Source organism: Eptesicus fuscus, chromosome 7, assembly GCF_027574615.1.
Source record: "Eptesicus fuscus isolate TK198812 chromosome 7, DD_ASM_mEF_20220401, whole genome shotgun sequence".
Lineage (NCBI taxonomy): Eukaryota > Metazoa > Chordata > Mammalia > Chiroptera > Vespertilionidae > Eptesicus > Eptesicus fuscus.
In genome coordinates this window covers 21,517,379-21,543,690 of record NC_072479.1, presented here as the reverse complement: position 1 = coordinate 21,543,690, position 26,312 = coordinate 21,517,379, and the positions used below count along the sequence as shown (strand labels likewise).

Genomic DNA, 26,312 nt, shown 5'->3' with positions numbered 1-26,312 from the left:
CACAGGCACAATGGGTTGCCAGCCACACCCCAAACATTTTACATTTATTATTAGTCCATTTCCTAGCTTAATATCTCTCGGAGGAAATTAGGTATCAAAAAATTCCTTTCCTGCCCTACCCCATGCACACACCATTTGGCTTGGGAGAGATAGTTAAAAATTCTGAATTTATTGCAATGATTGCTTCCAGTGGATATTCAGTCTAGAACTAGACACGATGATTCTGCCTGCATGCCATTTTTTATAAGAAGCAATTTTAATATTTGGAATCACAAAAATAAGATACCAATTTGGAATCACTAACACCTCTCTCTTCATGAAACCTAAATTCAAAGTCATTCTGAATTCATTGCAACTATTTGCATTAATAGCACTAATCCAGCGATCTGAGCAACCCCAGCTGGCACAGACATGCGGTCCCTTTTCAGAGTCCCAGAAATCTAGTCCACTGCCAGGCCTGGGGGAGGCAAGGGTCAGTTTTCTGCACCAGTCCAAGTCTGTTTATGTTCCTATGTAGATGTTCTCTTACTGTTTACCTAGGTCTTCATATGGTTGCAACTGTAATTTTGATATTTTTATTAACCCACGCCCTCTTTTGATGAACATGAAAATGTCATGTCCACAGAGACTTTGTTACTCCCTTCCAGGGTCATGCCCACCTTTCCATAATTAGCACAACAGAGCCGAGGCCCCAGCCCAGCCCTGTGTGAGCCAGTTGTCTTAGCCCTGCTCCTTATGTGCAAATTGAACTCCAAAACCTGACCTATGTGCTCCCAGATGGATGCCTCATGTCAAAAGGTATGCTAGACAAAGAGAAATGGATAGGGGTAGTTTAACTACCTTTAATGGGGGAGAGGAAACTCAAATTGCATTTTTCTATTCTATATGCGTAATCATTCATATTCCAAAATGGAAAAGCAAATTCATTTGAGGACTGTGTGTAGGTCATTCTGTAGGTCAATATACCTATTTTTTCCACAAGCTTATTTAAATACCAGCTCTCTGTCAAGCTCTATGTTAGTGCTTGGATTCTATGATATTTAAGACCCAGCATGAGCCTGCAATGAAATCATAAAAACATAAAGTTGGGGGAGGGGAGTGAGGGAAATGGAGTTGGCTCTCTCTGAGCAGATCAGAAAAATTCCTGGAGGAAGAGAGTCTAAGCTGGAATTTAGAGATGAGTATGAGTTTGCCAGGCAGACAAAGCAGAGATAGGCAGGCAGATGGGAACTACCTGAGCCAAGGCATGGAGGCGTGAAGTACAGGGTAAGTTTAAAGAATAGTGAGCAGTTAGCTATTACTGGAGTATACATTTGCATCAGGAAATGACAGTGATGATGATGGGTGTATGCAGGATTGTTATGGTTCAATTTACACAACAAATGTTTATTGAGCTCTTAGTAAACATAGAGATTTAGCTCAGCAGCTAGGAGCTTAGGATAAGAGAGGAGATAAGATATGATTCTGCAAAACTACCTTATAAAGTAAGATACTTTCCATGAGGGAGGATGACAGTAGAGGAGCATTTCATTCACTGGTATTTATTAAAAAACAATGGATTGAATATTAAATGAGCACCTACTAACATGAATGATAACAAGACATTTTTGTTGCACTGAAGGAACTGGCAGTCTAGTGGAGTAGACATGTAAATACAACATTATATCATAATATATTGAATGTTCAACATAGCATTTATTAACACTGATAGAAGTGCTTTATAATAATTAACTTTATCCATCCTCACACAATAAGTAGGTATGATTATTATCTACATTTCACAAATGGCAAAGTCAGGGCCAGAGAGGTTATTAACTTGCTCAATCAGGTCACTCAGCTAAGGTTAAAATCCAGGCAATTGACTCCTCATTCTTTTTTATTTTTTTAATATATTTCCATTGATTTTAGATAGGAAGAGAAAGGAAAAGAGAGCCAGAAACATCATTGTTGAGAGAGAATCATTGATTGGCTACCTCCTGCACACCCCACACTGGTGATGGAGCCTGCAACCCAAGCATGTGCCCTTGACTGAAATCAAACTTGGGACCCTTCAGTCTGCAGGCTGATGCTTTATCCACTGAGCCAAATCAGCTAGGGCTGCTCATTCTTCACCATCACTCCAGAGAACTATAGAAGCATGAAAGAGAAACACATAAATGAGCCTAGAGACAGCAGGGGAAGACTAATCCTTCCACTCCACTGGTAGTTATGTTCTCCCTGCAGTCTCCAGGAAATATAGAGATCACTTATAGAGTCATAGAAAGCTACCAAACTCATTATCAGATTGTGTAACTTCTAGAGTTAAATATCAAAAGAGTAAACATTTCCCCTCAATGTTCACCTAGGTTACATTTCTCTTTCAGGTTACTATAATTTTTCCAATCCCCTGTATCCCCATAAATACTAAATTTCATTGTATTTTCTAGGGTCTTTATCAAGGAAAGTATGAAGTTTACAGGAAAGCTTCTAATAGTTCTTTTCAGGGGATTTTTCTCATGGGTTCCCAGCATTTTATGTTATATAATACCTTATGACTAGCTCTGTGAAAATTCCTGGCTATATTTATATACTGCTAATTCATAATGTATCAGTTCCAATGTCCTTTATCCAGGATGATGAAACTAGAATGATATTTCTCACCTAAATTACTGTAAATTTTCCTACTCCCACCAAATTTAGCCCTCTCCATCTTCATAAACACCATGGACATTGGGTTGGCAAATAACAAAAAGGAGAGAGTTGTAAAAAGTTGAGTTGGAACTCTAATGGTCTTATGAAACATCATCATAAATAGGTAGTGAAAAAGCCTCAGGAGTGCAGAATGTCAAAAGGTGACCCTATTCTTGGAGAAGGAAGTCCAGGATAGGGAGCTTTGTATCAGTTAGGATAGCCTTTGTCTGCAAATGAAAGGCATTTCTCTTGTAATATAACCAAAGCCCAGGCCAGGGCAGATGTCAGCAACCTTTCACGATCTTTCTGTTTTTCTGTTCTGCTCTTATCTTTGCAAGATTACTGGTATACTTTCAAATATCAAACAATATTAAAAACAATAAGAAGGGCAAAGGGTAGAAGATAAAAAGAAGTTAGACAGCTCTGACCACTTTGAAAAAGTTTCCCAGAATCTATACCCTGCAACTTCTATTTAAATCTCATTGACCAGCCCTAGCCAGCTTGTCTCAGTGGATAGAGCATTGGCCTGCAGACGGAAGGGTCCTGGGTTTGACTCCAGTCAAGGGCATGTACCTCAGTTGCAGGCTCCTCCCCAGCCTGGGCCCTGGTCAGGGCATGTGCAGGAAGCAACCAATCGATGTGTTTCTCTCACATTGATGTTTCTCTCTGTCTTGCCCTCTCTCTTCCACTCTCTCTAAAATCAATGGGAAAATATCCTTGGTAGAGGATAAATAAATAAATAAATCCCATTGACCAGATTTGGGTCACATGGCCTCTGCTAGCTGCAAGGGAGTCAGAACAAATCACTGTATTACCTCAGCACATGCCACCCCAAGCAAAGCAGGGTTTTGATAGTAAGAAAAATGAAGAGCATACACATTGGTTTGGCAGCTAACAGTGTCTGCAAAATTAACCTAAAGTTTTCCAATTAATAAAAGAGAGGAGGAGAGAGACAAGCAAAGAAAGGGCAGTTGAAAGAGATTTTAAAACCCCAGGGAATACAGCCAATTAAATAAAGCCAAGCCAATTTTATTTAAGTATTTCCCTTTTAAGTTACTTAGTCGGTGGCTCTAAATCTTATGAAAAAAAAAACAGGGGTTAGGAAGATTTGGAGAGGGCAATGCCTTCCCAGCTAAGGCACTGAAGTGTGAAACATTTTGTGTGGGGATTACAATCCATTCCCTGTTTCCAGAGAATAAATTGCAAAGTAATGAATATCAGGGTCCATATTATAGAAGGCTTGTGTGTAGGCTTTAAGAAGGTATTTATCTGGTATAGAATGAAGAGCTACTGAAGTGTCTGAGGCCAGGAGGGACTAAGTCAGATTTGCATTTTGGATAACTCGTGTTAGTGGCTGGGATTAGGATGGAATCAAGAAGATAAAGCTAAAGGTGAAGAAATAAGTTAAGAGGCAACTGTATTAATACAGATGGATGCCCAGCCAGCATGACTCAGTGGTTGACCATCGACCTATGAACCAGAATGTCACAGTTCAATTCCTGATCAGGGCACATGGCTGGGTTGAGGGCTCAATCCCCAGTGTGGGGCATGCAGGAGGCAGCTGATTAATGATTCCCTCTCATCATTGATGTTTCTATCTCTCTCCCTCTCTCTTCCTCTCTGAAATCAATAAAAATATTTTTTAAAAATACAGATGGAAGATGCAGAGGACTGATCTAGTGAGGATGCAGAGCAGTGTACAAATTTGAAAAATTACTTCTTTGAGCATCAGGGGAGACTTCTTGGAGGAAGCAGCCTTTTATGGCTAAAAATTAACTTTTTATGCCTACAGCATCAATCTGCAGAGTCTGAGGCAGCCCTACTTCAAATACTTTTTAGGAGTTTATGGGACATAGGCTATTCATTAATAGAAATTCCTAAACAACTTGTCCTGCTATTTATAAGTAAAATTATCTCTGGAAATGCTTTTGGCAAAAGGCTGAAAATTTGAAATAACTCTTAAAATCTAAAAGTAGGAAAAGTCTACATCAAGTTACTTGTATCCTCAAAATCAGTTGTTCTCCAACTTTGGTATCTAGGGATCTGGGAAAACTTCAGATTCAGAAGCACACCTTCAGACCTTCTGGGTCAGAATCCTGAGGATGGGACTGTGGATGGGTTTTATAATAAATTCCACAAGGTATTCTAATATACACCAGACTTTGGTCAACAGCATACTAGGCCTGACAGGGCATAACCAGTACTCCAACATCAGACATATTGACGAGAAAGGAGGCATGAGATCCGAGAATGTACAATTACAAGGCAAAAGATGGAAGCACAGGAAGAAAGGCCATCACGCATGTGGAAGGTCAGAAGCATGGAGCTTGGCTACAAGGCTTGGAGAACTCAAGCAGCAGGCAGGTGGGAAAGTGGAAGCAGCAGAGGAGGGGCTGGGCTGGGGAGATTAATGGGATTCCAAGCATGGGGATGGGTAATGGGCCAAATCATAATATCCAAAGTATATCAGATTCTCAACTTCCAAGGCAAATCTATACCTATGCTTTTGTTGGTAAATTGAGACAAATTTCCTCTGTAAATAAAGTAATCTATATTAAGCTATTTGTTGATTTTAAAAAGAGAATTTAAAGATTACATTGGTCAATACATAGAAAGAATTGCATCTCTCATCCCTCAAAATAGAGCAAAGGATTATCTGAACAGCTTTGATGAGGAAACTATGACAACCCCTACAATCCAATGCTATCAGGTTCCTAGAGGGCAGATCCCTTACCCCTTTTGCTCCTTAGAGATCACTGAGCATATGGCTTTGGAGCTGCCCCTCACTGTGGCTGATATGGCAACCATTTATTTTGTGAATGTGCAACAGATAGGAGGTTTCATGAAATGGGGTAGAGAAAAGGAGCAGGTGCATAAGCCTCTCTTTTACTAAGCTTTACCAATCATAATTCTCATTTTCTCTGGGAAAAATAAAAGTACTGGCTTGAAATAACCAGCCTCGGATCTCTAGGGGTGCTGATGGCATCCTGCTCCCTCTGAGGCCCTGTGAATAATTTGCAAAGACTTGTGTGTGAGACTTTGTCTTAGTGTTTTTCTGATTCAGAACATGCTGGGTATGTTTGTGGTGACATTTTCTTTAATCATTGCCCAAGGGTATGTTTTACTGACTTTAGAGACAAGGGAGGAGAGAGAGAGAGAGAGAGAGAGAGAGAGAGAGAGAGAGAGAGAGAGAGAGAGAGAGAGAGATCAGTTTTCTCCTGCATGTGTCCCAACACGGGATCAGCCCACAACCTATGTACGTGCCCTGACTGGCAATCAAACTTCCCCCTTTTGGTCCACAGGATGTCACTCCAACCAACTAAACCACACCAGCCAGGGCTGTGCTGACCACGTTGAGAGAGTTGTTCTGCTTTGGACTAGTCAGAATCATAAATGGTCAATAAAACTCAAAAAGGTGTGGAGAGTGTGTGTCATCGTAGCCGTCCTGCGCCTGGAGCCTGGGGTAGCCTCCAAATCCTTCCTTAAAGAAAGCAGGCATTCCTCAGGGTTGGAGCAGTCACTCCTGAATGACCAGAGTGGTCCGAGTGGTGACCGGCCTGCTCGCGGCTATAAGCTCTCTCCTTCTGTCTCTTGAGCGCAGGTTGTACGAGCGCAGACGGAGCTCTGTGGTACTCAACTTGCCTGGACTTGAGGTGTTCCCCGGGGACCTTCTGGTGTCAGATGGAGCTGCCGAGTACCTGTGCCACCCACTTCTGCTACTGAATTCAGGTCTCGTCATTCCGCATACTTATACCACATGCCTGCTATGGAAGGATATTGTAATGAACAGGGGGGATTTTCAAAATACTTAATGAGCAGTACCGCATGTGCACTGACAAGTTCAACAGATCTCTCACTGACTTAGGCATCAGCCATGAATTACTGGAACCAGCTGAATACACTCTGCTATTGGCCACTCCACTTACAGAGATGTATGAGGTGCTCTTGTCAAGTAATTTGCCCAGGTCCAGAGGCAGTCACCACCTTGGAGCTGAATGCTCTCTCTGGGCTGGTGGGCAGCTTCCATATCATCACTGTGATGCTAGGCACACAACAAATACCACTCACACACCCCACCCTTCCAACCAGGGTGGTACCCTGTGGAGACAGAGGTCCTGATAACAGCGGATTACTGTTAGAGGAGATTAGAGAGAGGCAGTCTTAAGGGTAAATCTTCTGCATTTTGAACTCAGTTGGGAAAGAAAAGAACAGCTCCTCATGATTCTGAGAAAGCCTTTGAAAGCTGAAAGGAGACTTAGGGATTCCCCATCTTGGTGGCTGTTAAACTGGTTTTGTTCTTAACAGAACCCTTTTTCACATAAGAACCCTCACTTGGAAATAAAGCCTATAAAACAGATTCAGGCAGAGTTGCAATATTTGAAAATGGGGTGGGTCCCAAAGCCTCACCTCCAAGGCACCCCCAGGAGCCCAGGACATCCTGCAACTCGGAAACTAGCTCATTCCTCACTCACATATGTGCCAGGTGAGACCCAGAAAAGAGCCCTGGCCTGACCCAGCCACGGTGCCAGCTGGTTTGTGTCAGAGGAATGGAGTCCGGGCTCCTGGCTGCTAGTCCTGCGTGCTCCCCGCCAGCCTGCATCAGCCACCTACTAGATGGAACCCAGAAGCCACCAGTAAATAAATCATGCCTGACATTTGTGTAGTTCTTCACTCTTTATAGCTCCCTTTCACATCTACCATCTTATAAGACACAGCCATCCAAATAAACATTTACTGTCTCCTGTGATACAACCACCCGAATGAACAAACCGAGAGGAATTAAGTGATCTACTCAAGGACAGGCCCCTAGAAACTAGAGCTAGCTCTAAACACAGCATTACCTTAACAGAGGTTAGTACTTGTTCCATGAGACTTTGCACATGCCCTAAGCTGGTGAGCAACGAAAGCAGCGTTTCCTGAAGGCTGGTCCCAGACCAGCAGCTTCAGCGTTACCTGGGAAATTGTCAGACATGTGGGTCCAGGGGCCCTGCTCCAGACCTTTTGAATCAGAAATTCTGGGGGCAGAGCCAGCCCAGGTATCTGTTGTTGTTTTATTTTTTAATTAAATTGATTGAGATGACATTGGTCAATATGAACATATAGGTTTCAGGTGTGGGTTCTATGTTACAGGGTCTGTATATTGCACCACGTGCTCACTTCCCAAAGTCAAATAGTTATTTGTGGGTTTGTTTGTTTTATATATTTTTTTAATTGATTTCAGAGAGAAAGGGAGAGGGATAGAGAGAAACATCAATGATGAGAGAGAATCGCTGGTCAGCTGCCTCCTGCACTCCCCCTACTAAGGGTTGAGTCTGCAACCTGGGCATGTGCCCTAACCAGGAATCGAACCGTGACCTCCTGGTTCACAGGTCGATGATCAAACACTGAGCCATGCTAGCCAGGCATCATTTATTTTTTAAAAAGCCCTCCAGAAACAGGACATGCTAAGAAACAGGACATAACTAGCACGTGATGTTCCTAAACGAACTAGTTGTTTGTTGTGTGCCTAGCATTGCGGCAGAAACCACATAGTAAAAGTTATGCAACCTTCTCCACCTTCTGCCTCCACATCCTCTTCCCGAGGAGTTTAGAATAGAGCTCTGTGTCCCCAAATCATGGTCTAATGCAGTGCTGCTCGAGCTTCCAGGTGCATGTGAGTCACTGGTGAAATAGCTGAGTCAGCAAAACTTAACGTTTACTACAGATAATAAAAGATTGAGGATGCAGCAGAGACCCATTTACATCTTCTGAATATTTGTGATGCTTTTCCAAGGCCCTGAAATTACCCCCAAAGCTAGAAAAACAGAGACAATTGTGAAAACCAGATACCCCAATTGCAGTTCAAATGGGACCTAATTTTCCACCAGGCATTTGAGGGATAAGAGTGGTAAAGCCGATTTGTCCCTAAAGGAGATTCCACCCAAGCTCTCCTTTTAAAAGATTAATAAGGTGCTCAGAGTGAGCAACATAATTCGTTGGACAGGTGGCTTCCAGGGTTCCAATAGGAAAAGCCCCTTGAGCACAATCTTTGCAGTAAATGCCGTTCGGTAATTGCCTCCATCCGATTGAAGTGCTATGCAGGGCCCCCTGACAAATGGAACACGGAGAGAGACAGACCTATAAGACATCTATTTTTTTTGTACTGAGTCATCAGAACACCTCACCTAACCCTAAGAGACGATTCCCAGCTTTTTCTTGGTAACATTACAAATCGATGCAAATGACATGAAAATCAGGAGTCCAAATCTCATCTTTAATTCCTGATCACAAAAATAGTGTGTTATTGAACAATGATGTCCTTCCCAACTCAAAGCAACTCCTCAGGACTACTTGGATGGTGGCTAATAGCAACAATAAACCCCAACATAGAGACTGATGATGTGCTGGTGTTCCCCTATTTCGGGAGTCTGTGTTTAACCACACCTGGGATTGTCAGGTTCTTTAGTCATCAAGACTCAAGTTTGGTCTGGGAGAGTTTCTGGTAGAACAGTGTAAAAAAAAGTCCTTTCAGCCCCAAAGTTCTATGACTCTCCATCTTAAATATATTATTCAACATCTTTATTACATTTCATAGATTTTGCCCCTGAGCGATCAAGAAGAGGAGGCTGAAAAATACTCTAGTAAAGAAACCGGACAACATTACCTTCAGGTAGCAATGGAGTACGAACTTTCAGGTTGCAACACCGCTTCCTTCACTATCTGCATTCATTCTGTGCATTCTCAAGAGAAGGAGAGTTAGAGCAGGATTAATTCCTTCGGGCTCTTTGAAAAGCAGGTTTTGTCAAGCACTGCAATGCTCTGTTACTAATTACTCAAAGTTCTAATATGTTTTCTTTCATTTCACCCACCAGAATCCAAAAAGCCACGATGGCCTTTCTCCAGGAGAGGAACGGTGAGTGCTGTGCGTTGTCGTTTTAATTAAGCCTCCTGTAGCTAAGAAAGTAAGAAAGGGCTGAAGAGCCCCTCTATCTTTGCATGACGGCAGAAGGCACACAACACATGAAGTTTAAATTATATCATCACATCCATAGTAGAGGCTACAGAACATGCCAAATAAGGCCATTTTGCACAGCAAAACAGTGCTAATTGCCAGGGGTTAATGAGCTGTGCAAAAAAAAACAAACAAAAACAAAGCCATCCTAATACTGTGATGCTTTACAACTCTAAATGTATAACTCGATGCGGCTTCGGAAACGGCTCACTGGATAAAGTCAGCGTGCACAGGGTATGCCCCCGTTTGCAGTCAGTGCTGTGCTTACCGGGAACATTGAAAAATGAATGAGCTATTACAGAAACAGATTCCACAGAAACACTTCTACTTCTGGGAAAGCCGGTTGGATTAGTCCTGGTGTATGTGTTTTTTAATTCATTCTTGGTACCATCAATTATGAAAGAGTCATAAATCTTGTATGATGTATCAGTGGTCCCTGACTCTTCACAGCCTACAACGAGGGCTGGCCAGAGTGCAGCCTTTCCTTCAGGCATGCTCGGGGTAGAGGGAAGGGGTATTCCTAACTACAACCTCACTCCTCACTCCTGCTTTTGTAGGGAGGGGAGGGACTGATTCTATTCTAACAACAGTACCAGTTGCAATACCATCTTTAAGTACCATAGCTAAATTAAAAGCTGTCTGAGGTTCCAATCCCAGCTGCCCCACTTATTATTCCATGACGTTGGCCAAATGAATCAATCTCCTTCAGCTTCAGGTGCTTCCCTATGAAAGCTGGATGGTCATCGTGCCAGCCTCTAGGGTTGTGATGAGTAAATCAAATAGTGCATGTGGGCTTATCCCAGAGCTGGGCAGGTCTTCAACATTCAATCAATATTGGCCATAATACTGGTAGTTTTATTTGTAATTGGGGTTTGGAAAACTACTTGTTCTCATAAGCAAGTATCTGAGTGACTTTCACATTATTTTTCCAAGCATCAAACATTTGTATGAATGTCTCAGTCAACTCTGGCTGCCATAACAAAATGCCACAGGCTGGATGGCTTAAGCAACCATGATTACTTATCACAGTTGCGGAGACTGGGAAGCCCAAGATCAAGGGGTCAGCATGGTCAGAGAACTCTCTTCGTAGCTTATAGGCAGTTGTCTTCTCACTGTGTCCTCACATAATGGAGATAGAGCTCCAGTGCCTCCTCAATAACGTCATGAATGGGGTTAGTGTCCTTATAAGCCCTCATGACCTCATCCAAACCGAGTTACATCCCAAAGGTCCTATCTCCAAATACCTTCATATTGGGGGATTAGGGCTTTAACAGATGACCTGAGGGGAGGGACAGAAACATCCAGCCATAGGGACCGTCTAAACATTATGAGCTAGTAAAGTTTTACACCATTGACACTAAAGCTGTTTCTCCTGTTCATGCCCATTTTGCTCCACTTTAGGGACCTGGTTTGACTGTTTTCCTGGCAGGTCTGAGGCAGGGCCTCTGGTATAAGCTTTCCTGGCCTTCTCATTTAAATGGAGGCAGGGCCCGTTACCAGTCAGGTCTGGGGTCTCAGGAGAAGGAGAATCTCCCACAAGCTCTCCTGAAGCTAATAAGGAAGGTGCCCACCTTCCTCCATGGAAAGAATGCTCTAAGGGCTGCCAGGGAGGTAGGATGTGCTCCCAGAAGGGAGGGCAAACCTACCAGTTGTAACCAATGTCTTTTTCTCCATAAAGAAGTGATTTGTTGGGTGGTTGTATGTGTCAAACACTGGGCTAGATTTCTAAGATGCCGAGGGGCCCATTCTCAGCTCCTAACTAAGAAGGTCAGACTGCCATGTAAATTGAGAGGGAAAGTGTGATAAATGGCTTGCACAGTGTTGGAGGTGGGTAGGCAGTGGTGGATATACATAGAATAATTAGTGGGATGATAAAATGTTTCAGCAAATGTTCTCACTAATGAAGGGAAATTCATATATTGAAGGCTCACTTTCATAAGGACCTAGTATCTGGTCTCCTTTAAATTAATATTTCTACTTGCTCCTTCATCCTTTTAGTCTTATTTAGCACATAATTCATAGCAACAAAAATGCTAATCCACATAAATATAATAAACACACTGCTACATTATAATGTATTTTCCTAATATATTACACCTTTTCTTACCTTCCTTTCTTCTCTCCTTCTTTTATAATGAATATTAGTAATAAAAGCAAACACAGATATAATGTTCACGTTATCAGGCACTGTTTCCATTTACGTGTGTTCCTATTTATGTATGACATAGCTTATATATGTTAACTCATTAATTCTCACAACAGCCCAACAAGGCAGGTAACATTATTATCCCCATTTTGCAAATGGAGAAGTAGGTTCAGAATAGCTTGCCTGAGGTCACACAGCTTATAAGCAGTAGAGTGGGGATTGGTCCCCAGGAGTCCCAGACCCTCTGGCTCTGAGTCTGTTTCAGCCCCGACATTGAATTGTCTGCAAATGTGTGGCTCCCTAACCAAACCTGGACACTCCTGCCTCCTCTCTCCCATCAGAGCTCTCATGGATCTTGCCTGTTCTCACAGAGTCAATGCCATCTCTTTGTCAACCAGTAAAATGTGTATATTCATGTTCACATATCCCATATATTTGTTTTGCTCCAGGTCCATATCCTTGGTTCCTACTGTAAATTTTCATTCCAACCAGCCCTTAGTTATTAGCTTTGGGACTCTGGATTTAAACTTGGTTCTTTCTTTTCATGTTCTGTATCCTCTCAAATGCCCTACAAACTCTTCTCATGACCTCTCCTTGCCAAAGCCACCAGATGTCTGTTACTCTAAAGAGCTAACGTGGTCTCTGGGAGGACCGTCCCCTCCCTTCTCACTGGTACCCACCAAGCATTTGGTCAGGAGGCTGGTCGGACCCATGGAAAGCCACAGCGAGTGCCCTTCACGAGAGGCTGGTGCCCACCTTCCCACAGCTCTGATGCTGCTCCCATTGTCCCAGCCTCTTTCTTTACCAACAGGCTGCTGATTTTTTATTTCCACAACAAGCAGTCGCTATGGTTTCAGACATCATCACAAAGCATATGTCCCAGTTTCTGTAGGCGGTCCCCAACCCTCTCCAAGATTTCTTAGCTACTGTGGAAGCTAACCAGTCTCTAATAGATTTTCTCTCTCAGTGCCATAACCCTACCAGAGAAACCAGCCACAGCCCTTCAGCACATTCTAAAACGACAGGGTCTCCTCTCAGACACACAGGGAGCTGCCTAACAGATAACCCCTGTGTTCTCCTGCTCATTAACATAAAGCATCATGACCTGGAGACAATAGAACAAGTTTAAAAATTATTTGTGATAAACATTCATTTCAAATGCAGCCAAGTTTCCTTTAGGAAGCATTGCACTTCTTTTGATAGCTGCTCCCTGTTATGGGATGTAAAATGAATTATTTTAAGTGGATTATTTGTGATCTTGCAACAGAGTAGTGAACGAGTAAAAAAAAAAAGTCACAATATAGTAAGTTTAGAAAGCAAGTTATGAAAGGATGTCCAAATATGACACCATTAAAAATTAATTATAAGTACAATCAGAAAAAGGTTTTCAGTGGTTATCTGGGGGTGAAGATTATAGGTAGCTTAGATTTTCTTAGTGTTTTTCTTTGTTTCTCAAATTATTACCTTTGTAATAAGATTTTTAAAACTAATATTATCCTATATAATAAAGAGGTAATATGCAAATTGACCCTCACACCCTCACACAAGATATCCACCCCATGTGGTCAAAGATGGCCACCACAAGATGGCTGGCAGGGAAGGGTAATTGTGGGTGATCAGGCCAGCAGGGGAGGGCAGTTAGGGGTGACCAGGCCAGCAGGGGAGGGCAGTTGGGGGCGACCAGGCCTGTAGGGGAGGGAAGTTGGAGGCAACCAGGCCAGCAGGGGAGGGCAGTTAGGGGTGACTGGGCCAGCAGGGGAAGGCAGTTGGGGGTGACCAGGCCTGCAGAGGAGGGGATTTAGGGGTGACTGGGCCAGCAGAGGAGGGGAGTTAGGGGTGACCGGCCCAGCAGGGCAGGGCAGTTGGGGGCGATCAGGCTGGCAGGGGAGGGCAATTGGGGGCGATCAGGCTGGCAGGGGAGTGGTTAGGGGGTGATCAGGCTGGCAGGCAGGCAAGCAGTTGGGAGCCAGCAGTCCCAGATAGTGAGAGGGATCGGGCCTAAACCGGCAGTAGGACATCCTCCAAGGGGTCCCAGATTGGAGAGGGTGCAGGCTGGGCTGAGGGACACCCCCCCACCCAGTGCATGAATTTCATGCACTGGGCCTCTAGTTAAAAAATAAAAACAATAACAAGTAAGTGGGTGGTTTCACCCTAAAGAGACTAGTTTCTAGCATATCCTAGTATTCTTTAGCAGCGAATTATCATGTTGGGCAGTTCCTTCAACACTCTGGGCTTTGCCCAGTCATCTGCTGAGGGGTGAACTAAAGCCTCCAAGGAACCTTCTGATGCTCAAGTCCTATAATCCTGGGTTTGGAAAAGCTAGAACTGTGAACAGGATGGGTGTGAGACCGGAGTCCATCTATTTACTATACAATTATTCCAAGCCTTGGATTATTTTTTTCATTAATAAAATGAAAGGTTTGGATCAGACATCCTCACCAGCCTCTGTCCTCCAGATTGGACATTCCATGGTTCTATGAGTCAGATTGTGGCTGGGAAATGGCTTTGCAACTGATAGTGGCTTATCGACAAAAGGTAGAGTCTCTTCTCACACATGTTAGAGAATGAACGTATGGGAGATGCTACCGAAGTTATGTCGTTGAAGAATTCCTGTTTGAAAATCCTGTTTCTCACCATCCTTAAGCAGGGCAGAGACAAACACAAGCACATATCTGATCTGGAACAGCGCCTCTCCTCTGTGAAGATTACAGACTTCGGGGGCTATGAATTCCACAGCCTTAAGGTATCTCACAAACTGCTTCCTGGGTGACATGGCTTTTTCCCTTGGTTTAGTCACTATTTTGTTGTCTTTGTTCATATCACAGCAAAGTGCAGGAGAGAAGCCCAGAGCTGGGCTGAATTGGGTCTGCTTTCTCTAATGCCCAGGGAAACCTCAGGAAGGTCATTTCATCTTAACAAAAACAATGGTTGCCAGAGGCCTGTCCACATGTTAGCAGTGGTTACTCATTTGCCTCAGGGCCTCAATTTCCTAATTTAAGAAATAGCTTGTTGTTGAGCCGACCACTTCTAAAGGTCACTATAAACTTTAAAATTCTCATTTCATGTCATTAATTTCAATAAGCTTTAGCAGGGAAGCCTGGATCAGACCTCCCAGTTCTGTGTTTGGGGTTCTTTGAGGGGGTTGTTGCAATAAACTGAAAAAGGCTCATGAAATTCTCAAGCGTAATGCAAAACAACATCAATGTGAATCCCTTCTTATTTAAGCTAAAAATAACGTATGTCATGCATCCCAAAGCCACACAGAGAGAACTGTGGTTTGGGCAGCTGAAGGAGCCACTGCCGAGAGGCATGCCGGGGCCCGGACAGGAAACCAGGATTTCAGGGATGCTTGCGTGTTCTTGCCATACTTAGCGCAGGTCAGAGCTAATGGAGAACAGGTCAAGGTGGAAATGTTTTGTTCCTTCTTTCCTCCCATGTGCAGGGTAAGACCTGGAATGAAGTCATGGCAACACATCAGAAACTTCCTCCTGATCAATTAGACTTGAGAAAGCAGCAAGAGGCCGTGTGGGAACTTTTCACAAGCGAATGCACTTATTTCTTGGACCATTTATTAGTTCTTAAGATGGTAATGCTGGGCTTACTTTTTGTAATAGATGGGAAATATTATTTTTATTTGGGGGGGAATTTGTTTTCCTCGTCCACACGGAAAACAGAAAGTTGGGGGTGGAGGTCTCCTCTTTTAGGAGATCTTAAAAATTGTATCTGCTGTTTATCTACTACTTGGTTGTCTCTTCTTTCTTTTCTTAAACATAGTCTGCCAGGATTGGAGAAAGTCTTCTAAATAAACTAGTCCCGCTCCCCAACTGGTGTCTGAATCGCCTCTACCTATTCTCACCATGTGCTTACACACCGCTCTCTCCAGTCAGGGAGCGCAGAACCACCCTGCAGGCACCCAGCCCAGCGCTGGTCAGCTTCCACTTTCCGAGCTCTTGCTCGCCCTGAGCAGTGCTGGGAGCATGTGTTTTATCAGCTGCAGGGCCACCGTCACAGATTCCCAGGCAGTGGGGGTGCATGACATGGTATATTTGTAATGTCTACTAGGTAAATGGTATCCCCAAGGGAGTGCAGTGCTGCAGCCGGATCTGGTGAGGTTCTGAGCAAATAATCCTTATAGGAGAACCACAGGGCAAGGATGGCAAGGGAGACATTTGCCTTCCAATAGCACAGGGGAGAAAGAGCCATATTGCTCCCAAGCTTGACTCCACCCGTAAATACTTATTAATGCCGCCTATTATCTTGCACAGGAAAAAACACCGTGTAAAAAAAGCACTTAGGGAGAACTAAGTGCAAGTCCTGGATCTGTTTCTGACTTGTCATGTGACCCTAGAAAAGTCTAGTCTTCCATTTCCTAAACCAGAGGTCGGCAAACATTTCCTGTAAAGGTCCCGATAGTAAATACAAGGTGGGGCAAAAGTAGGTTTACAGTTTTTATTCGTATGGAAAATAATACAATAATTAATAATAATAATAATACAAGAATAAACCCTGTGTTTTGCATACTCACAACTGGAAACCTACTGTTGCCTCTCCCTGTATGTTGGGCTTTGCAGATTCTGTGGTCTTTATTACAACTCCTCAGCTCTTCCATTGCAGTGCCCAGGAAGCCATGGGTAATTTATAAAGGAATGTGATAGCTGTGCTATAATAACATTATTTATGAAAACAGGTAGCAGGCCTGATCTATCCTGCAGGCTGTCATTTGACAATCCCTTTCTTAATCTCTAAAAGAAGGATGACAATACCATTTCTGTCTGTCTCATGGCATCTCAGCATTGCGACCATCAGATTAGTTTTCTTTGAAATCTATCAAGTGACATACAAATATCAGTCATTATTTTCTGCAAAGCATTCTTCTGTCAATAAGTTGATCGTTGTTTAGTTTATAGACTCAGGGAAGATTATCTGTGAGGATTGCAGTTCTTTCTTGACTTGCTGTAGAGTAGCCTCCTGCTGTATGAAAGCATCAAATCAAGAAACAATAGCACAGAGGCTCCCTGAATGCTTTCATTCATAGTTAATGCCTTTATCCAAATCCAAGCATCTTACCAATTACAGATATTAACTCATTAGTTCTCTTTTTTTAATTTCCTGCAAGTAAAAGACATTTCGATCTTTTGCAGAGAAAGGTATAAATGAGAATTCAGCATGGAAGTTGTTTTGGTCTCACATTAGTGCTATTGATAAGAGAGAACCTGTGAGATTTCTTGACTCCGGGAGGCAGAGAAAGCCCATTAGGACAGATTATGTTCGACAGGAACGTTGTCAGGGCGCATGCAATTAGCAACAACACCGTCATGCAGAAGAGCACATTTCCCATATGTTCTATGCACCTTAAATGTCACCATTGATATTTAGGAAAATTCTGAAACCTCAAAAATACTGATTTCTAAACTGGTTTGTAAAGTTGTGGTCAGGAGGTTTATGTTCAATGCTCTTGAAAAGGGCAAGTTTCAAAACTGAAAAACAGAAGGTAATCTGCATTTCTTTTCTTTTTTTAAAGATCTTCATGAATACACTAAAATATCTACAAACCTGCGAATATCTCCTGGATGTGGATTCATGGCGACTTTTTGCAAACCTGGAGGAGTTAAGTCAGGTGAGCCAAAGTAGAAAGACTCCGGGAGACATGTTTAGAAATTCACCAAAGGGGTCATGAAAATGCATGTTTGTTCTATTCTTGTGGCTTGTGTGCCACGCTGCAATATAGAATGTGGTTCATTCCCCGTATAGTATTATGGTCAGGAGGTCAGGTTAATAAGAAGGAAATCTAAACATTCATTGATATCTTGCCAAGAGATCACATATATCAGCCTTCAGTAGCATTTTTCATTTTAACTTGGCTGTTTAAGAAAGTAAACATATTCTCAAGATCTCCTTAACCTTCATAAATGTTTGTTCTCAAATGAATGTCCTTTTCTCATATATTATAAATAAATAATATCTTTCCTCCAAAAGGAAGAGAAGAGAGATTTCAAAAAGAATTTATTTATATAAAAAAACTTATAAGAAAATGTATATTGAAAAGGAAAATAAATCTGAATTTTGCTGCCAAGAGGTAAATTGTAATGAGAAACAGCTGTAGAATGATATTTGAAGTTCATCAAATATTTATTCCTTCCCTTGGGTGTGTGCCTACTCTTGTTTCCTTTCTCTCTGGCCCTAGACAAGCTTTGGTTTTGTGAGCAGTCTTTTTGCCATCATCAAGGACTACTTCGATGCCTCTGAGACTTCACCACCCATGGATTTCATTTCCGTGCTCGCGAAGGTAAAATCCTTTCGGGAGATCTCAGACTCAGGCAATAAATTCACCCTCTCTCAGGATAGCTGTTCATATCTATTGACTTTTTGTTTTTGTTGTTTCTACAAAAGAACCATCCTTTTCTCTGCCAACAGATGTTTTCAAAAATAACTTGCAAACTCTGTTTTCCCATTGTCACCTCTGCCATGTGGGTTTTATTAACACAGAAATGCACACACATGGAAAAGCCATTTCCAAGTCTGTCTTTTAAATGACTTCAATTTAAAGCAGTATTCATGACAATAGTTTGGGTAGGCCAATTACATGGTTCAGTTGTTCTTCTAACAAAAGTGTCAGTCTTTCAGACAAAAATAAATAAATAAATAACCCTTCAAACCTATCAGCACCCTTAATAGAGCCTCTGGTCTGAAAGAAGAAGAAAAGAGGAAAACCTGTGGCCCTGGTTTGTTAAATGCTATCTAAATTTTTTTACTTTGAGCTTTTTAGTCCAGTTTCTATCTATTCGCATTTAGCAAGATTTGACTTCATACAATCCACTCTAAAAAGCTGGCTTGAGATTTATTGAGCACTTCCTAAAGACTATGTGTGGGGCCAAGACCCTGTGCACAATAATGTGTAAAAGCAGACATACTTGTTTTCAATATAGTGGGGGAGAGATTAATTCAAGAATTACAGTAATCCTACCTAATAATAGACAAATATGCAAATTAACCATACCTCCAACACACCCACAAGCCACGTCCACAAGCCAATCAGAGCAAGTATGCAAATTAACCCAACCAAGATGGCTACAGCCACAGAGAGCAAGGTTTCCTAGGTAACAGAGGAAGCCAAGCTTTCCGCCTGCCCTTGCCAGGCCTAAGCCTCCACTCAAGCTACAAAGTTTCAATTATAGACGGTAAACAAATTCAAACAGAAATGGCAGCAGAATGGAGCTTGATAGAGCAGGCCAGGGTTGCTCCCGGCAACAGGGGAAGCAAAGCTTTCCACACACCCTGGCTGGGCCCACCCACTTAAGGCTACAAAGTTTCAATTATAATCCCAACAGAAATGGCTGCCGACCACAGAGGGAGCCCCAGGCTTGGCTCTGCTCCAGGCTACAAAGTTTCAATTGTAGAAGGAAAATAAATTCCAGATACCAAGGCCTCTGCTTGGGTTGCAAGGGGGCGTGGCCAGCCTGCAAAACACCACAGGCTACTTGCTCAGGCTGCCCCATGACCCAAGGGAACCCCACCCTGATCAGGGACAAACCAGCTGGCCCCCACCCCTGTACCAGGCCTCTATCCTATCTAATAGAAGAGTAATATGCAGATTGATCATCACTGCAACACACAATATAGCTCCCCCCATGTGGTCAAGGATCCTGCCCCCATGTGGACACAATATGGCCACCACAAGATGGCCAGCAGGAGAGGGCAGTTGGGAGGCACCCAGCCTGCAAGGGAGGGCAGTTGAGAAGGACCAGGCCTGCAAGGGAGGGCAGTTGGAGGTGATCAACCCTGCAGGAGAGGGCAGTTAGGGGTGACCAGGCTGGCAGAGGAGGGAAGTTGGGGGCAAACAGGCTGGCAACAGAGTGGTTAGGGGATGATCAGGCTGGCAAGCAGAAGTGGTTAGGGGCAATCAGGAAGGCAGGCAGGCAGGCAGTTGGGAGCCAGCAGTCCTGGATTGTGAGAGGAATGTCCAACTGCCCGTTTAGGCCCGATCCCACTGCCCGATCCTAAACGGGCAGTCGGACATCCCTCAAGGGGTCCCAGATTGGAGAGGGTACAGGCTGGGCTGAGGGACAACCCCCTCCGTGCACGAATTTCATGCACCAGGCCTCTAGTGATTATATAATCAAATTGAGATCAATGCTGAGGAAAACAGGAGCATAGATATTATGAAGGAAAGCTTCCTGACTATGGCAGTGGGTGGGGCAGTTACAGACAGGAAATTCTTCCTGGGGCAGAGATGTTTGAGGTGAGACATGCAGGAGGAGAAGTATATTAACAAGGCAAAAACACATAGAAAACTAGGTATAAAGTAGGAAGATCCTCATGTGAACTTTGAAAAAAGATTTGAATAAGAAAAACTTTGAAAAACAAGAGGAAGAATGTAAAGTGTTGGGAAGTAGCTAAAGTCTTAGGTTCCCTCGATTTATTTAGAGTCAGAAAATTTTTAAATTTCATTTTAAGTAAATAGTCTGGAGAAATGCCAACTTCTCATTAAAACATGTAAACTGTCTTAGTCTGCTCAGGCAGAAACAAAGTATTACAGACTGGGTGGTTTATAAACAACAAATTTCTTTTACACAGTTTGGAGGGGGGCAGTCTGAGGTTAGATGAGGATTCCCTTCCGGTCACAGACTTCTCATTGCATCCTACGTGACGGAAGGGGCTCTTTATAAGGACATTAATCTGACTCATGAGGGCTACCCCTTTGTGAATTAATCATCTCCTGAAGGCCCCATTCCTAATACCATCACTTTGGGGATTAGGATTCAACATATTAATTTGAGAGGGACACAAGCATCCCACCATAGTGTAAATGCTCTTATAGCCTCCTAAGCATGGGATGTTAATATATTCTTTATTAACCCTTTGCACTCGCTTGCTTTTTTCTCGATTCCTTTATTCTACTCGGGATTTAATTTTTTAAATACCCCAGATTCTACAAAGCACAGCAGTAGAATAAAAAACTGGAGTTTCTTTTCATACAAACTTATTTATTTGGATTTTTTTTTTTTATTTCAAATACATACGAGCTGCTACCGATGCTAACCGTGTCGAGTCACACTCGACATCCGAGTGCAAAAGGTTAAAGGTCCATAATTCAGCCCACATATATATGCTTCATGTTACAGGTGTGCAAAGGTGGATTACACCAGTGTTTCCTTAATGGAAAAGGTCCTTTATCAGTCAGGTTACATTTGGTTGTATCAGAGTAACCATCCCCAAATCTCGATAGCTTCGTTCCTCTCTCCCCTGTGCCTGCTTCTTCCTTGTCACTGTCCTCTCTCTGGGACCCATGCTGAGGGAGCAGCATTGGAATGTTACCAGTCTGGGGAGACTGGGCAGAGCACTCAGACTCTTCAGGTTCTGCCAGAAGCGACACATGGCAGGTCTGTTCACACTTTATCAGCCAAGTTAAGTCACATAGCCGCGCTCACCTTCAGCAGAGTGGGTACCCAGAATCCTCCCCAGGAAGGGAAAGCAGATGAACAGTAAGGCAGCTGCACAAGAAGCTCACCCGATGGGAGACTGGAGCATTTTGTTATTCACACATGACTCATGTGAGCAAGTCACTAAGAAGGAAACGGAGGCTTGAGAGGTCAGATCATTTGGCCAAGGTCACATAGCTGATACATTGTAGAACCGGGCCTCTAAGCCTGACCACACATGATCTTAACCGTTGCCTACTAGTAATAACATTTCTCAAGCATCTCCGTGCCCTTTCTCTCCAAGCTACCAACCCCCTCCACCTCCAAAAATAAATTTACATCATCCTTCAAGTTACTTCGTCCTGGAGCCAAAACTTAACATTTTTCCCCCATCGTGTTTTCTCCTCTGTCTTACAACAAAATACTTGTCTAGGTTTTCGTTATCTCTGCCTATATTGCTGCCACTTCCTTTAGTGACTTTTTAGGCTGGGTCTGTTTTCTCTACTAAATGTAGTTATAACATTGCCAACAAGTGTGTCTTCCTTATCTTATTCTACCACATGATGACACGATTAGACATTTATCAGTTACATCAATCAATAAATCAAGGAGTGCTAGGGCTTAACAACATGGCAGGCACTGTGAGACCCTGAGGAGTGTCTGCCAGTTAAGCTTTGGTGAAGAGAAAAGAATAACTCACTCCGGAGAAAGACACTTACTGAGACGGGCACCTTGTGTGGGGTGCTCGGTTTGACCATTGCATAAATCTATACATACACTTAGGAGAGGTCCTCGAATTAGACTCTACCGTTTTAGAAGCCAGCAGGAGAATTACATTTATGGACATTGTTGAGGAAAAGTTGATGAAAATTAAATGTTGTTGCTGACTACCAACACATACCTAACATCAGCCAACATAAGCACTGAAGTCAAAGACAATATTTGTTACCAGGTGCCATGCAGGGAGTGTAGACCTCAACAAAGCACACACAGAAGCAAAGGGTAAATTAAATCAAGACACCCTAAATAGAATTTTAAGCAGGAAGGGGGGGGTGATTTATTGAGGAGTTAACTGTGTCTTATGGGAATACTGCTTTTTAAAGAATGCTTATTGTGAAGATAACCTGTTCCTGGTCACACGGTCGTACTCCTGCTTGATGATGCTGACTCCCCCCTTCCCTGTGCCAGTCAGTGACGGCAGGGAAGGGAAAGAGGCCGCCAGCCTGTGCTCTCCCTGCTCTTCTCTTGCAGTGTTTCCGAGGGAGCCTCTGCCAGAGCCACCAGACCTACTGCCTGAACTACTCGGCCGCTGTCTTTTACCTTGAGAGCCTGAAGCAGAGAGAGGACTTCGGCATTTACTTAAAAGTAAAGTACCATCTTCTTTTCTTTTATAATTTTCCTGAGACTCTTTGGGGTATACTAGGTCCTAGGAGTTACACCCAAAGTAAGTGAGAAAGAGGAACAATAAATGACCAACAATACACTTGAACTACAAATCTGCTTTCCTCATCAACACATTTTCCACTGCACACGGAGGAGTGCTAAAGGGTGCACATCTGGAAACATTGCATCATCTAACGTCCCTCCTAAATTTTTGGCAGGGGGAGGGGGGGGCTTATCAGTGTTTTATTTGTTCGTTGGTGTGTTTGTGAACGGAGTCGGTACCCTGTAAGGAGAACGCTAGAATAAGAAGGAGGCTTTGTGACTAGAACTTTGGCTCTTGTAGGATTTGGTCCCAACAAGATTCTGTTGCACACCAGCTTGGAGAAGCACTCACGTTGTATTCTGTGCCAAGGGCGCCCCCTGGAGTGCTTCAGAGGGTACAATGCAGATGTTGCCCCGAAGTTGTACAACATGGTGGCTACGGACTCCAAAGCATCGGAGCCAAGCATTTCTGCCAAGGACACTCAGCATTTGCTAATCAGCTGACACGGAAAGAATTGTCCTTGACTTCACCAGTTCCTTTGGCCCCGCTTTGGACATTTCTTTAGTCTGAACTGTACCTTCCCAGTATGATGCCAGAGCCCTTTTTATGACCCAGAGAAAACAGTCCAAGCCTTTTCGGAAAACTAGCTCTCCTGGCAGTTACAAAGCCCCCTCGGAGCACCACCTCCGAGGCCGGGGAGGGAAGGCTGACCGGGTTCCAGGACTTACCTGTGGCCCGACTGTTCCCTCTGCCTTTATCGCTGCCACTTCCTTTAGTGACTTTTCAGTCTGAGGGCTCTGCCGAGTCCTCCCCAGACTGTAGCATTCCCCTGCTGCTCCCTCAGCATGGGACCCAGAGAGAGGCCTGTGTGCAGTGTGGCCGAGAAAGGAGGGTAAACTTGGGGCAGAGACTCGGCCTTATTTTTTGTAGCTTCAACCATTCAGTGTTTTCTTGGCTACTCAATAAAAATGGAAAGCTCACTAGCTTTCCAGATGTCTGAATAATCCTGTTACAGAAGTTTTCCCCGGAAGCTGATGATTAGACTCCCAGCCTGGCCCCCAAACTGGGAGAAGCCAGTTCCATGTCTCTCTCTTCCAAGCCAGGGCAGAGGTTCATTTAACAAGGCACAGCCACCATTTTCAAAGAGCTATGGGAACTACCATACCAATTGTGACATAGAAAGGTGGTTTATAATTTTATAGGAAATATACACGGCATCCAAAGATAACATACTACTATAACGCATAAATGCTTTACCGGGCACTTTCTCAAACATCTCTTTTAATCCTTGGCACAAAACTTTGACGTTGATTACATTGTCCCCATGTGTCCCTGAGGCTCAGAGAGGCTGTATGGTTTTTGCAAGGTCATGTGGCCAATAGGTGGCAAAAATGAACCTGGATAAAGGTCTTCAGGCAAAAAAAAAAAAAAAAACACAAACAAAACAAAAAACCACAAGTGCTCTTTCCACCAAAATTATTTTCAGCTCCTCAGCAGTATTTCCCATCACTTGGCAACTGTGAGCATCGTGAAACAGGTGAGGCATCAGGAAGGGGCTGTAGAGGAATTGAAGGTGAACCTGCCTTCCATAGCCGCACAGTACAGAACAAAAGCATCGTCACAGAGAGTTAATAATAATTTAACCATAGCCTAGTAAATATAATGCTTATAATATAATAATTGCAATATACAGTAAATAATAATAAAGGGGGCTGGTTCTCAAGCCCTTGCTTCCACCAGCCACCGCTGGTCATCTATGATCTCTTTGTCTACACCAGGGGCGGGGAACCTTTTCTCTGCCAAGGGCCATTTGGATATTGATGACATCATTTGTGGGCCATCCAAAACTATCAACTCAAAAATTATGCTGCTATGAAAAAGCTCCTAGATTTATTGAACTTTGAGTCCTGCCTGCGGTTGCCTTGGCAGAGCCAAACCAAGTGATACGGCTCGTGGGCCAGACGTCCCCCACTCCTGGTCTACACAGCAACCCTGTGGAATGTGATAGTATCTCCATTATTCAAGGATTTAGACAAATTGGGCAACTAGCTGAAGCATGCGGTTGTTCAGGGCCGAGACAGGATTTGGTTCAGACATGTGTGAAGCTGACCTTCATTCCCCTATTATGCACTGGCATAAACAATGTCAGTGGAAAACTTAAGCCTGTGTTGTGTCACGGGCCCCTGGAACGGGGCTATGCATCACTGGGACGAATGTGTCCTCCATGTCAGTGGGGCTGGCTTGATGAACGCCTGTGCATTGTGTTGGTGCACATGGATGGGAGTAGAATCCTCCCTTCGCTGTCAGAGACAATTAAAAGGATGCAGAGAAAGAGGCTGGCACTTTGTACCAGGGCTCTTCGGGGGTCCTGTTAACAATCACTAAGAACTCTTGGGACTGAGTGTTCGAAATGTGCCAGCCCCTGTTTGGGGCACTTTGGATGGATTCTCAATAAAACCTCTCACCAAGCTGCTGAGGTCGTTATTCTTGTTACCCACATTTCACAGATGAGATTTATAGAGTTTAGGTAAATTTCCCAAAATTCTAAGAATGGCTGCCCCAGCACAGTGTTGCATTCCACCAAGACAGATTTATGAGGAGAATGTTTTTATATGTGTCCCCATGTGTCCCTGGGGCTCAGGGAGGTAATATGGTTCAATTCAACGGGCCCCTGAATTCCTTTCACTGTTACCCTAAACATACTGGACATTTATTATAAAGCAAAAGCATCCTTCATTGATCTAGGCCTATCCATAAAAAGCCTTTTATGTCCAATCTCTCTTGACGGAGATGTTCTTTTTTCCCTCTAATGGGTCTGAAAATTAAAGCCAATGGATGAAAGAAAAATTTATACCTACTTTTAGAATCATCAAAGATATTTTTTCTCTCTTCTGAGGCTTCTGAAACTCTAAAAGATTCCAATATTCCTGCCTGGATCTTTGTCTCAATTATTTACCACCGGTGCTTCTTGCCGGGTTGGTGTCTGGGGTAAATTGGGTGTTTTCACATGTACTCAGGGTGCTGGCAGCCAGAGCTGTTTTCAACGGCAGGGAAATTTGGGGCAGTGGCCCTGGGCTATGCTTTGAGGAAATGCCTAACTGCTTCTCAGAAATCAGTTTCTGGAGCTCCCAGACACCAGAGCTAGAATGCTGCTGCCAGTGAGACAGGATAGAAACCAGCCACTGAGACCACAGGCTAAGGCCTCTCCACACCCCTCCTTTCCACCCGTTACCACCGCTGGCCTTTCCACATCTGCAGTTCCTGCTTCCTTCTCCATCTCTCCCAACATCAGTGAGAATCCCAGCCATCGTGAGCCAGGTGGGAACGTGGAGGTGGCCTAGTACCTTCCGCCAAGAGGAATCTGAAGCACAGAGAAGGGAAGGTGGTCCCTCAGAAAGCCTTGAAGCCTGGCTTCTCGAGCCCCATTCACCCTCCAGCCTCCAGCCTCCAGCCTCCAGCCTGTGCTCACTTTCCTGGCCTGCCTTCTGCATGTAGGGAATGGAGAAGATCACGCCCAGCAGAATTCCTGTGAGGAAGAATCCTGGATGTTTTCAAAAGAAATACTTTGATGAAGTTCCTGGTGGGAGAGGGTGAAACCCCCAAGGACATGTTCAAGCTGTGAAAGACAAGTGCAAATTGCTAAGCATGAGGGTAGGGGAA

General features: G+C 43.6%; 1 protein-coding gene across 1 annotated transcript in view; it reads left to right on the top strand.

Moving 5' to 3' along the window:
• PLEKHG7 (pleckstrin homology and RhoGEF domain containing G7) overlaps positions 1-26,312 on the top strand; it is a 56,121-nt gene that overhangs the window by 9,289 nt on the left and 20,520 nt on the right. The window contains exons 3-9 of the mRNA XM_054718401.1: positions 6,272-6,399; positions 9,522-9,562; positions 14,455-14,550; positions 15,250-15,393; positions 17,329-17,424; positions 17,992-18,093; positions 22,478-22,591. Of these exons, the coding sequence (XP_054574376.1) occupies positions 6,272-6,399; positions 9,522-9,562; positions 14,455-14,550; positions 15,250-15,393; positions 17,329-17,424; positions 17,992-18,093; positions 22,478-22,591 (721 nt within the window). The remainder of the gene's footprint in view (positions 1-6,271; positions 6,400-9,521; positions 9,563-14,454; positions 14,551-15,249; positions 15,394-17,328; positions 17,425-17,991; positions 18,094-22,477; positions 22,592-26,312) is intronic.